At 41.6% G+C, this 13,337-nt stretch overlaps 1 protein-coding gene across 2 annotated transcripts in view; it reads left to right on the top strand.

The window, feature by feature from the left end:
* Positions 1-333: 333 nt before the first annotated feature.
* zbtb16a (zinc finger and BTB domain containing 16a) overlaps positions 334-13,337 on the top strand; it is a 137,265-nt gene continuing 124,261 nt past the window's right edge. For both annotated transcript variants that reach the window (XM_029627487.2, XM_029627489.2), the window contains exons 1-2: positions 334-447; positions 3,606-4,936. In XM_029627487.2, coding sequence (XP_029483347.1) covers positions 3,699-4,936 — 1,238 coding nt within the window. In that variant the 5' untranslated portion in view covers positions 334-447; positions 3,606-3,698. The remainder of the gene's footprint in view (positions 448-3,605; positions 4,937-13,337) is intronic.

A 13,337-nucleotide genomic window follows, 5' to 3' on the forward strand; every position in this document is an offset into this window, starting at 1 on the left:
TAGCCTAGTGGTAAGCGCGTTGGGCCAGTAACCGAAGGTTGCTAGATCGAATCCCCGGGGTGAAAATATGTCGTTCTGCCCCTGAACAAGGCACTTATCCTAGGCCGTTACTGAAAATAAGAATTTGTTCTTAACTGACTTGCCTAGTTAAATAAAGAAAAATACAATAACCTATTATCACCATTGTTGATAATTGTATCAGTTCCTTTAATTCCCCTACTGCCTACACGTACAAAAAATCGGCAGCCCCCTAGGTGTCTCACTTTCGCAGTGTTTGCATGGATTCAAGAGAGGGAAGAGTGACTCGGTTCGTTGACGTCACCATTGTGTTGATTTGCTAACCCGAAAGAACAGAGGAGTTAGTGCGTGTGAGAGCGGGCACTGTGAACTGCGTTACTATGCTGTAGCCCAATAACCACACATTCGGAATCAAAACGTGCAATTTAGGTGAGTACTGATATGGGCGCCCAGCTTTCATGTTGCAGTGACAGACCCGCTTCTCTGCATGCTTACAGTTGTTTTTCCTGTGTACTCTAATATTGTGAATGCTTTAATAGTATGTTTGCTATCCTCACTTCAACCCTCATCAAGTTACAGTTCCTATAGCGCTACAATGTGGCAAGGAAAGTTGATGTATCAATTCCTGTTTGCGCTGAAGTGTTTTAAATTGCATGTATTTAGCTGTCAAATAAAGCCAAAAGTCTGAGCGGACGAAATGTGTTTAAGTTTCCATGAACACTTGGGCTTCATTGGCCATGTAAAGATGTTAGGTTGACGTAATTGTCTGTTTTAGTATTCGGGAGATCGCAACAGGAGAACGTGAGGTCTGAGGCTTACATTGCGAACCAGACAGGGTGACGTTCGTCCATGTGGTTTATTCTGAAAATAGTGTTTCTGTTGAAATGAGAATACAGTACACTGACACCTTATGCCGCTCTTATATTCCTGGAAGTTTTAAAAAGCGAACAAATGACGCACTTGAGGAGCTCGTGCAGCGGTGATGACAAATCATCTTAAACACAAGGGCAATAATCTGAACTGTGTCCATCTATTTATTCACTGACTGATGTACATTGTAGGCCTACACCAGAGACCCACATAGATAACTGGTCGACTGTTGCTTATTCCTTGATTCTTAATGAAATATTGCCTCCTCTTGACGCAAATAAATATAACATTGTTTATAGATGGAATGGCAAACTGAATTGCTATCGATATGGGTTATCTCTTCCAAGCTCAATCATAATGACATGTCCAAATAAAATGCTCTCAAGCTGTAATGATTTCACATCAAACGATTCCACCTGTGTGCTAATCAGAATAGCAGGCTAGTGAATTTAATCATTGTTGCAACAATGTATTTGGGTCTCATTCGACCTTATGTACTTTAGTAGACTCTGTTGAGAGAAGTGTGAGTATACTGTTTGTTCTTGAGCAAAATGTGTTTGGATACGATTTCCACGAGCATAGGTTTTTATTGTCTCAGATTTTTAAACATCAGGACGCATTGAACATAATGCTAAAGAGATGCGCGCTTCGGACAGACAACTGTCTTGGTGGATACAGTTAGTCCTTAGAGGGTTCTCGTATGATTGCGTTATGTTGGCGTTGATATGCTGTCAATACAGCATAACCTATTGATTGAAAATAATAATTAACCCTTCAATGGTGTCTGATCACACGAGTGCGTGAAATTATTTGGTGACATTAACGCGCCGTCTCGACGCACTGTCTTAATCCATCCAGTTCCTCATACAATTTGTGGGCTTTACGTTACCTATCCTTATTAGGCAACTTTCGATTGTTTCCTATGGTAAACCTGGGGCACTAAGCTAATTACGGAGCGCTATAGACATGGACCTATTTACTGGGTCATAAATTAGCGATAAATTGTTATTCGTGTCGTAAAGTAACATTTGTTGTCATTTGTTGGACGTCCACCACTCATCTCAATACCAAATGTATACAGTCTTGAACTGCTCTGTAATATAGGCTATCTGAAATTGAATAGAATTTTCATTGAGTATTTCCAACGATTGCCAACTGTTGACTTCATTTTTATGAGAGCCACTGAGTATATTGTTAGCCTTGTCTACCTGTTTAGGAATTGCGGATGCATAATGTTAGCATAAATTAATCGATTTTAATCTGCGCTCTTTATCGATATCCTTTCGGAAAAATTGAAAAGGTCTGTAGCCTACCGTTTCTGATTCTTGATTAACTCTAATGGAATATTTGAAAATGTAAATTATAAAATGACTTGCCTAAAATGAGTATAAGCTACTGTAACGACCCTGGGTAATCATGTTAATTGTAATAGGATACTGAAATAACATTTTATATTTATAATAATAACGGTGATTATATCATCATTTAATATTATTACATGACAGGTTATTCCTCATGTGGTCTAATCTTTTGTGAGAGCGGGCAATGACATGCCAACATGCATTCAAATCATTGATCGCCTAGCCTACTGTACATTCCATAGACATTAAAACCAGGTACATTCCAAGTAAACGCAGTAATGGAAACTATTCTGTCCTAGTATAAACCTGCGCTTCTTTTAATAAATTGTGTTTTCAGATCAGATTACAATAGAATTTTAGTCGTGTAGAGCAATTTATATTACGTAACCAAGTTAAAGAGTTGTCCAAAGCAATGACTCGTGCGTTTCTTTGGCGTATGTAATATAATCTTGTTGGCGCTACATGGCGTTTTCTTTTTTTTGCGACATCCTCTGTTCCAACTATTCCTGGCACGCTGCTCGCTCCCTTCTGTGTTCACTGCTCTTCTCTGTGATAAGAATACTGAATAAGATGCCATTTCATTTCAGAATGGGTGTTGATGGTCTTTGTGAACCAAGCATCAACGCATTCTAACAAAGACTAGGGTGTTGCAAGGCTCTCAGTGGTCCATATTGGTTGCTGTTCATGTTTCACATAACTATACATTGAGTGGGAAAAGATGGGGTATTTTTTTTAAAGATTTTAATTTAGTTTAATAAGGGTGATTTGGTCTGCTTGGCGTTTGACTTGTGTTATTTAGCTATTGATAATTTGCTCTTATGGCCACTCATTTCAACTATGATGCCATTGCATACAATTCTTACCATCCCAGTAGGGTTGTATGTTCATAGTTGTATGTATTATGTACAGAACAGCTCAGTGTCATGTGCATAGACCTGTTTTCATTTTATGAAGTGTGCAATGTTAATGTAGCCTATTTGGATGAGAGGTGAGAACAATTTGATTTCAAAATGCCCAGAAAATAAGGATAAATTGCTGATCATTATCTAATTGAAATCAATTATTATAAAAAAGACAATGAACATTTATGGTTTGCAATGGCTTTTCAAATAATCTGCAGTAATTCATACAACAGCAATGGATTGTTTTAATTTAACACTGCAGAACTGTTTGGATTTTTTATATAAAAGTGTAGGTTTAAATATTGATCTGTGATCTTATCTACCACAGTTATTTGATGTTTATTGGGCTAGGACCAAATATGATATATAGTTGAGAAGCCAACAGTTGTTTTCATATATTATTAAAGTATTTTCCTAAAATATTCTGATATGCCTGATCTTGTTCTCTCTTCAGATTGACTTTATCTTGTTTACAAAGATAAGTGAAGAAACTGCTGAGGAGGGAAAGCGAGCCTCATGAGTTGGCCTGGCGGATCTCAGCGACGTTATGGATTTGACTAAAATGGGTATGATCCACCTCCAGAACCCCAACCACCCCACGGTCCTGCTGCAGAAGGCCAACCAGATGCGTCTGGCAGGGACCCTCTGCGACGTGGTAATCATGGTGGACAGCCAGGAGTTCCATGCTCATAGAACCGTGTTGGCCTGCACCAGCAAGATGTTTGAGATTCTGTTTCACCGCAACAGCCAGCATTACACCCTGGACTTCCTTTCACCAAAGACCTTCCAGCAGATCCTGGAGTACGCCTACACTGCCACACTCCAGGCCAAAGTGGAAGACCTGGACGACCTGCTGTATGCAGCAGAGATCCTAGAAATCGAGTACCTGGAGGAGCAATGTCTCAAGATCCTGGAGACCATCCAGTCCTCGGATGATAATGACACGGAGGCCAATATGAACGATGGCGGCACGGAGGAAGAAGACGAGCGCAAGGGCCGGCAAGGAGGGAAGAACGCTAAGAAGCATTCCATGGAGGGGAGCTTCCTTTCAGCCACCCAGCAAGCCTCTGCCCTGGACCAGAGCCCCTCCGTCTCCACATCCTTTGGGCTCTCCACCATGAGCCCAACCAAAGCTGCCGTGGACAGCCTGATGAGCATCGGCCAGTCCCTCCTGCAGCAGGGCTTCGGGGGAGAGCACCTGACTCACGGCAACTCCCACCGCCAACTGATGACCGAGATCAAGACGGAGATGATGCAAGTGGATGAAGGCGGAGGCCACGAGAGCCCTAGAACCATGGAGTCCAGCGCCTCCAGCAATGGTGAGAGGAGCAACGAGTTGGACAAGAACCGTGACGGCCCAGGGACCCCGACCAGGAGCAGCGTGATCACAAGTGCCCGCGAGCTGCACTACGTCCGGGAGGATGGCATGGGCGACCCCCAAGCAGATGGTAGCCAAATGGGTCTCGAAGCCATGGCTGGCATGACAGGCATGACTGAGAAACAGCTGACCTCCCTGTACTCTCTGCCTCCCAATCATAAAAACGAAGTTATGCGATCCATGCCGGCCTCCATGGCCTCTTCTCTTCACATGTCCCCTGCCCTGGCCATGTCCATGGACTTCAGTGCCTACGGGGGACTTCTGCCCCAGAGCTTCATCCAGAGGGAGTTCTTCAACAAGCTGGGGGAGCTGGCCGCTGGCATGAAGCCAGATGGCAGAAACCAGCACGAACGCTGCAACGTGTGTGGCGCAGAGCTACCAGACAACGAAGCTGTAGAGCAACACCGGTAAGGTCAACTTTGTGAATTTTTTTCCGACTAGTTTGGTTCTATTAACATTTGTAAACTTGTTAATCTTTTCCAAAAAACCTTTTCTTCAAATCAATGATAAAATATAAATAAATTCTGCCTACAGTTACTTCATTTAAGTTTACTGATAGACGTACATAAAATATAGATCTACATTTTTCTACCTTTACATAATTCAGGAATCTACTTAACAAAAGTTTTTGAGTCCTTTTTTTCTGTTGAAAATGTTTTGGTTATTTGCATGTGCTCGCTAGCAGCTTAGTAAACTCAACACTGTGTCGGCAGAATGTACCACAGACTACATCGAGACGCTATCAGTTGATACCTGTAAAAAAAAAAAATCTTTAAGGCTTTGTTTTGTCCCAATGTTTTGTCCTGTAACAAGCTTTTTCTTTGGGTGCTGAAATCTGTATGTTTTCTGTAAGTCATTGCATGGCAGAATTTTTAGATTTCGCAAGGGATAGAAGGCAAATTAGAAGGCAAATTATCATAGAAGGCAAATGATCAAAACGGTGGATTCCAAATCCAACTGACAACTCTAATAATCAGGACAAGCAAAGGTACACAGTAAGTATCAAGTGGTAGTGCACGCTTAACTTCCGACTCAGTTGGAAACAGTGAATTAAAGGGTGCAGTTTTTATAAAAACTATGGATTTCAGCATCCAAAGAAAAGCATGCAGTTAAACAGGACTGACATTGGTACAAGGAAAGCATTACGGAATTTACAAGTATCGAGTTTTAGTTGCGGTACACCCTAATGGGCGCATCGTGTATGGAAGGTATCCATATTGCAGGGCTCTAAACTAGAGCTAACAAGCTAGATGACTATTAAGCTAAAATCCATGAATTACAGTTCCTTCAGAAAGTATTCACACCCCTAAACATTTTACACATTTTATTGTAAAAATCCTGAATTTAAAGTGGAATTATGTTTTTTGAAAGTTTTAGAAATTTATTTAAAATAAAAATCTTAAATGTCTTGAGTCAATAAGTGTTCAAATCAAATCAAATCAAATTTATTTATATAGCCCTTCGTACATCAGCTGATATCTCAAAGTGCTGTACAGAAACCCAGCCTAAAACCCCAAACAGCAAACAATGCAGGTGTAAAAGCACGGTGGCTAGGAAAAACTCCCTAGAAAGGCCAAAACCTAGGAAGAAACCTAGAGAGGAACCAGGCTATGTGGGGTGGCCAGTCCTCTTCTGGCTGTGCCGGGTAGAGATTATAACAGAACATGACCAAGATGTTCAAATGTTCATAAATGACCAGCATGGTCGAATAATAATAAGGCAGAACAGTTGAAACTGGAGCAGCAGCACAGTCAGGTGGACTGGGGACAGCAAGGAGTCATCATGTCAGGTAGTCCTGGGGCACGGTCCTAGGGCTCAGGTCCTCCGAGAGAGAGAGAAAGAAAGAGAGAATTAGAGAGAGCATATGTGGGGTGGCCAGTCCTCTTCTGGCTGTGCCGGGTGGAGATTATAACAGAACGTGGCCAAGATGTTCAAATGTTCATAAATGACAACCTCTTTTGTTATGGAAAGTCTAAAAATGTGCTTAACTAGTCATGTGATAATTTGCATGAACTCCGTCTGTATGCAAAAATATTGCTTAACATGATTTTTGAATGACGACCTCCTATCTGTATCCCACACATACAATTATCTGTAAGGTCCCTCAGTCAAGCAGTGAATTTCAAACACAGATTCAACCACAAAAACCAGGGAGGCTTTCCAAGAAGGGCACCTATTGGTAGATGGGTAAAACAGAATGTGTATCAATAAACCCAGTCACTACAAAGATACAGATGTCCTTCTTAACTCAGTTGCTGGAGTGGAAGGAAACCGCTTAGGGATTTCACAATGAAGCCAATGGTGACTTTAAAAAAGTTGCAGTGTTAAATGGCTGTAATAGGAGAAAACTGAGGATGGATCAACTTTGTAGTTACTCCACAATACTAACCTAATTGACTGAGTGAAAAGAAGGAAGACTGTAGAGAATACAAATATTCCAAAACATGCATCCTGTTTGCAACAAAGCACTAAAGTAATACTACAAACAATATGGCAAATGAATAGATTTGTTCTGAATACAAACTGTTATGTTTGGGCCAAATCCAATACAACACCTTACTGAGTACCACTCCATATTTTCAAGCATAGTGGTGGCAAGCATCATGTTATGGATATGCTTTTAAGCGTTAAGGACTGCGGGAGTTTTTGCGGATTAAAAAGAAACGGAATGGAGTTAAGCACAGGCAAAATCCTAAAGGAAAGACCGAACCAGGTTGCTTTCCACCAGACAATGGGAGAATAATTTCTCTTTCAGCAGGACAATGACCTGAAACACAAAGCCAAATCTACACTGGAGTTGTTACCAAGAAGACAGTGAATGTCCCAGAGTGGGCAAGTTACAGTTTTTACTTAAATCTACTTGAAAATATATGTCAAGACCTGAAAATGGTTGTCTAGCAATGATCAACAACCGATTTGACAGAACAAATGTTGCACAATCCAGGTGTGGAAAGCTCTTGGAGACTTACCCAGAAATACTTTCTAAAGGCACTGCAAATATAAACGTTTGCGATTTTACCCCTCATTTAGATATTTTTCTCGGCCAAGAGAAAATGTTGAATTCTGATGCAATAGATAATTGTCAGGTTAGCTTCTTGTGGTCAAGATCGCCTGCTTTGATGATACATTCCTCAGAAGGATTTAACCAATGAATTGTTCAATTCGTAGTTTTTTTGGTTTACATTTTTGTAACCAAAGGTAGAAAAAAGTGAGGTTTCATGGAAATAAGTAGCATATTTTCCATTAGACTACTGGTATTTGCATTGGATTTTATGGTTGTCAATTTTCACCCAGAATTGGGAAAGAGTTACTTTTTCAAACTTGTGTTCTAAAGTCAATAATGTAGGTACTTTAAAAGGCAATTCCGCCACTTTTCAATCTAATTCATTCTCTCCAGCACCATACCAGTGTCTACATGTCAAAACTGAGTTTCTAGCCCAGAGGCAGGGTATTTTCTTGCTCCCCACATCACCGCGAGTCTCTGTAGTGTCTGACGGCCATCGTGAAAAATGATAACTTTATATGTTTATGTATAATTGCGCCGTTTTCACATATGTAGATACTGGTATTGTGCTGGAGATAATGAAAACGAGATTGAAAAGTGGTGTAATTGTCCTTTAGGCATTGTAACTCAATAGACGGGTTGGTTTGGTTATTTAGCAACAAAACTGACTAGTGCGTAACTATGGGGAAAGACAGGGGTTGGCTTATATTGTGGATAACATGCAAACTATATTTCAACTCCATTGTTCATTGTAAACAAAGTTGCACAATGAGCGCTGGTCTCTCTCATACATCGTTACAGTTGTTGGTTAGCTACCAATTTTTTTGCATATTAGTGTAGACGTAACATCAGTCAAAACACCTCTAATCAAAACATGGTATCAATAACAAGATCAAACAAGCTGAAACGAGCCACTTACGGTTCACCTCACGCAGTTTCTTGTTATTGTTGCTAGCTATCTGGCCATCCACAACCATAACACAAGTCGTTTTGACCCTTTGAATTGCGCGCATCGTTTTTGTGGCGTTGTCAGCTAACCCGTCTATGCCACCAGATTACTTGTTGCTGTTACTACATGACACTTGAATATTTGCTTTCATATTATTTTTAAAGACATGCTCTGGAACTTTGGCAACTAAGTATTTCAACTTCCTACACTTTGGGCTGGATGTGTCAATGTGTAGTTCATACATGCATAATCTATGAGCAGAATTACAGTCTTTCCTCAATTAACCACACAATCCCTAGTTTGAAAGTCACTGTTTTTCTGGAAGTTGGGCTGCCCTATTTCCCAAAAATGTTCCCCCACATGGGCCAGCCCTCTAGCAATTTGAGTTCAACCAATGAGCTTCAGTCCGTCAACATATGAGTGGCAGCTATCAAGATGCACATGATGCACATCAGGAGAGTGAGAGAGAGCAATGCCTGGTGCACATATGTGACATAGTATGCAATTTTCAGGGGCCACTTTTGGCTTGTGAGCTCTACTTTCAGAACTACTGGCCAAAACGTATACAAAAGTACAGGTGAATCCCGTTGTAAGTTTGAAGTAGGCTATCATATCAAGACAACATTGTTGTCGCTCTCTCTGAAACCATCAAGTCTGTGGTTGGCGACCGAACCTGAGGTCCTCTCCCCTGATGACTTCCAGGCCTGTCCGGGTGACTAGCGAGCTGTCCTGCCATGGCGCTGGCTGAGCCCATTAGTCGCACCTGGTGAAGGGGGCCAGCTAATGGGAAGCAGCCCCCCCCCCCTTCCTCACACCCATCTCAGCCCACCCCTGACCCCTGTGGTGTGGCCAGTGATTGAGAGTTTGGGGCCCCCAGCCACCGGGGGGACAAGGAGGACCTTATTAGCTTTATAAGTGGTGCAGACTGTCCAGCCCAGGAAATGAGGGCTGTGCACAGGACCCGAGTCCTGACCTCTGCAGCCTAACCTTTCGGCCGCTCGGCTGGCCTCTGCTTCTCGTCAGCATAGCCAGAGGGCGGGGGTGGTAGTAATAGTAGTAGTGTGTATGTAGGACTGCAAAGGAGGGGGAGGGTTGGGGGATTTGAGAGGTATACAGCAAGTAAATCCACGCCAGGTGTGCACCGCTGTTCAAATCCCACCATGCACTCCTGTTGTAGACCGGTCAGCGTGCTGTTGTCTGCACATGACAAATGTTGCTCAACTTCCAAAACTGTCAAGGAACTGTACTAGTGTCTCGAAATTTGGGAAATAGGCCATTATCTGCTTTTTAAGAAACACTCCGTTTCCGCTAATGGCCTGCCACTCTCGCACATAGCCCAACACCTCATGAAGCTTGTAGGATTTGGAATTGGTCATTTCCATGTAAAAGGACCAATGAGCACCATCTTGTGAAGTTCATAGGAGCATGTCAAATTGGGTGTCAAACGAATGCTACGAGTCTATATTTGTGAGTAAATAAGGCATGTATACATTTTTCAATGCAAAAAATTGTGAATAAGCAAAGGCTTTGATTTCTTGTCAAACAGATAGAAAAGGGGTCTTAGAAAACATCTAGTAGAAAAAGTCTTTAAATGTATTAGAAATGCATCAAAACACAATGTTGAGCGCAGTGGTTAAGGGCGCTGTACTGCAGCACCAGCTGTGCCATCAGAGACTCTGGGTTCGCGCCCAGGCTCTGTCGTAACCGGCCGTGACCGGGAGGTCCGTGGGGCGATGCACAATTGGCCTAGCGTCGTCCGGGTTAGGGAGGGCTTGGTCGGTAGGGATGTCCTTGTCTCATCGCGCACCAGCGACTCCTGTGGCGGGCCGGGCGCAGTGCACGCTAACCAAGGTTGACAGGTGCACAGTGTTTCTTCCGACACATTGGTGCGGCTGGCTTCCGGGTTGGATGCGCGCTGTGTTAAGAAGCAGTGCGGCTTGGTTGGGTTGTGTATCGGAGGACGCATGACTTTCAACCTTCGTCTCTCCCGAGCCCGTACGGGAGTTGTAGCGATGAGACAAGATAGTAGCTACTAAAACAATTGGATACCATGAAATTGGGGAGAAAAAGGGGTCAAATTAAAAATAAACACACTGTTGAAGTAAAGACCCGTGCCAACTCATATCCACACTTTTATATTTCGTTTTGGAGAAATTATTTGCCTTCTGTAAGTTTAAGAAACATTGCCTTGTGCCTTGAAATTCTCTATTGAAAACCCACATCTTTTTAAGAAATTCTCTCCCTCATGAGGGAGGATAATGAAAGTTCACAAAAGTAAAGGTTAGTTAGTGTTTTTACTGATATCAATTTAGTTTATGAATGATTAATTAAAACTCAATTCTTTTGCCAAATCGGTAACAGAATTTCAGAAAAAAAATAGAAGAAAATTTCTGCAATTGAATTGGCTACAATGATTTCCCATTGTAACCACAGTTGGGTCATGTGCTACTGTCCTACTTTCCACTGGCATACTGTTATGTTCAGCTGATAACCGTTTCCTTTCTCTTTGTCTGGTAGTCAAAGCAAGAGTATGAAAAATTGGGACATCCAATCCCTCTTTCCTTTCTCTCTCTCTCTCTCTCTCCAATTAATGTCACCTCTCTTGGCTCTTACTGATACTTACCCACGAGCCTCCTCTCTTTCCATTTACTGTAACCAGCATCCTCAACCACTGAGCACTGGATGTAATGGACATAGAAAAGTAGTTGAAATTTGGTCAGTCCGCCCTGGCCTTGATTTCAACGTCAACAGATGTTGATTTTTGGTCCGCTCCGGACCAACTATGATTTCAACTTCCACAAACGTCTGGACCGGCTTTCATTTGGCCCAAACATAGACATCCATGATTGGTTCAGATTTGGTCTTGTCCAGACCGGACCAAATCTGAAGTAATCATAGGACCATATCATAGATGTCTATGTTTCACAAGTTTGCACAGCACAATTCCGTTACTGTGGAATTGCTGATTTTGGGTTTGACTCAGTGTGTCAGAATTGATTGAGAGCTCACATTTCCAGTTGCTTAAGATTATACCGAGACAAGGAATGGGAGGGGAGCGGGTGCCCCTGGTGAGTTTACAGGTCCTAGGTCATGTTTGGAACTCCAGGCTTTTACGCAACATAAGAGTCGGATGACATTTTAAAGATTCCAAAATCAAGATGACTCATACTTGTTGTGCTGAAAAGTTTTTACCTAATAGTACCCTGATCTTGTACACATCTTTTGTTGTTTCTATAATTTTTGTGCTCTGCTGAACGTTGTTGTTACTGTACATTAAGTTTGTGTAATGCAATAACACTGAATGTGTCCAAGTTAAATTGGCTGCCAATAGAGAAGGAAAGAGAGCACTTCCTGGAATTGAATTGCATCACTACTACATACACTGTCAGAATGTATTTCTTTCTTCTACTGGCCTCTTTTACCTTGAGTGGACCTGCTCAGCTTGAAATGTTTGTGCTAATCAGATGGAATGCGCCACGGTTAAGGTTCACGTGAGGATTCTGTTTCAGCAGCCCCTACCAAAATATTGGTATGTCTACAGCATGGCCGAAGCTTTTGTTAAATCAGTCTATCTAATTGGCAGATTTGAGTGTGTTCCGTCTCGGTTACTCTATATTCCCTTAATGAATTTTGGAAGAAATACAGAATTACTTGTTCAGAGAGATGGCCTTGTGTACCTTCACCCACTGTCCTTAAAATTAATGAGGAAATGAATAGAGCCTTTGTAAGCTATAATAAACAAAAACGTTAGTGTTTTTGGATTTATTTGCCATGAAATAACTTGGGTTAGTGTGAACAAAATGGCAAACAATTTAATTTTGCGGTGTTAAAACCAATGGTTGTCTTTAATAAATCATAATTTATCCTGAATGTCTTTCAGGTTTAGGTAAGATCTATTGAATGCTTATTTAATTATTTAATGTGAAAGCTGGAGTGTGTTTTACGTCAAAGGACGATTTTAGTCATTTTCAGGATACGTCTTTTGCCTGGATAAATTGAGTGGTGAGGTTGCCTGTTTTTCAAAAGTTTTATCAATGTGACCATCCCTGGTTGTGCAAGAGATGGGAAATCTAGGATCAAAAGAGATTTCCAAACCGTTTCATGCATTGATCTGTTGGCTGCCCCAACAGAATACTAATGGGTTCATTTAGATTAGTAGATGTTCCATGACATCCCTAAATATTGTAAGCCCTGTTCTAAAGCTTCCTCAAACAGACTTCAGACATTTGAAGTATAAAGTCAAACATTGCGTCATGCATCGCCTGTTTTATCATCCGTGTATAATGAATTGCCGTTGTATCCAGAAAATGTCTGCCTTTAAATATATGCAGATCCCTATCTTCTTCTTATGGCTCTAATTTATAAGGATAAATTGCCAGAATTATGAGTCATGATTTGATTTAATATGATTTTCTGATTCCCTTCTGTTTATTATCAGCAAACTTGTACATTCTTTCATCCGATTACTTCTTTTTATGTCGGCGCAATTGCCAGAAATCGTGGTTCCCCAGTTGATAGACCTACGTGTTTGTGTTTTCTAAAGATTTGTCAGAAGCTTTGATTGTTGACAGCTCGCAGCACACAGAGCAATGGTTCTGGTTGTCTAATTACAGATTATATCCCAGCAGCCTTGTGCCAGGGTTGCTGCCATCTCCAGTTACAAACGTGAAAAATATTTCAGTCTGGGAGTTCATTTGGTGCAAACAGGTCAAGTTAACCGGCCATAATTGTTTCCAGACGTGGCACAGGTCCTTTGTGCGTGTGTGTGCACAAGCGAGAGTGTGTGTGTGTGTGTGTGTGTGTGTGTTAGAATGAATGCATCAGTAAGTGCTTGCTTCCTGTATAATTTAGCCTG

This window comes from Oncorhynchus nerka, linkage group LG22 (assembly GCF_034236695.1).
Source record: "Oncorhynchus nerka isolate Pitt River linkage group LG22, Oner_Uvic_2.0, whole genome shotgun sequence".
NCBI lineage: Eukaryota > Metazoa > Chordata > Actinopteri > Salmoniformes > Salmonidae > Oncorhynchus > Oncorhynchus nerka.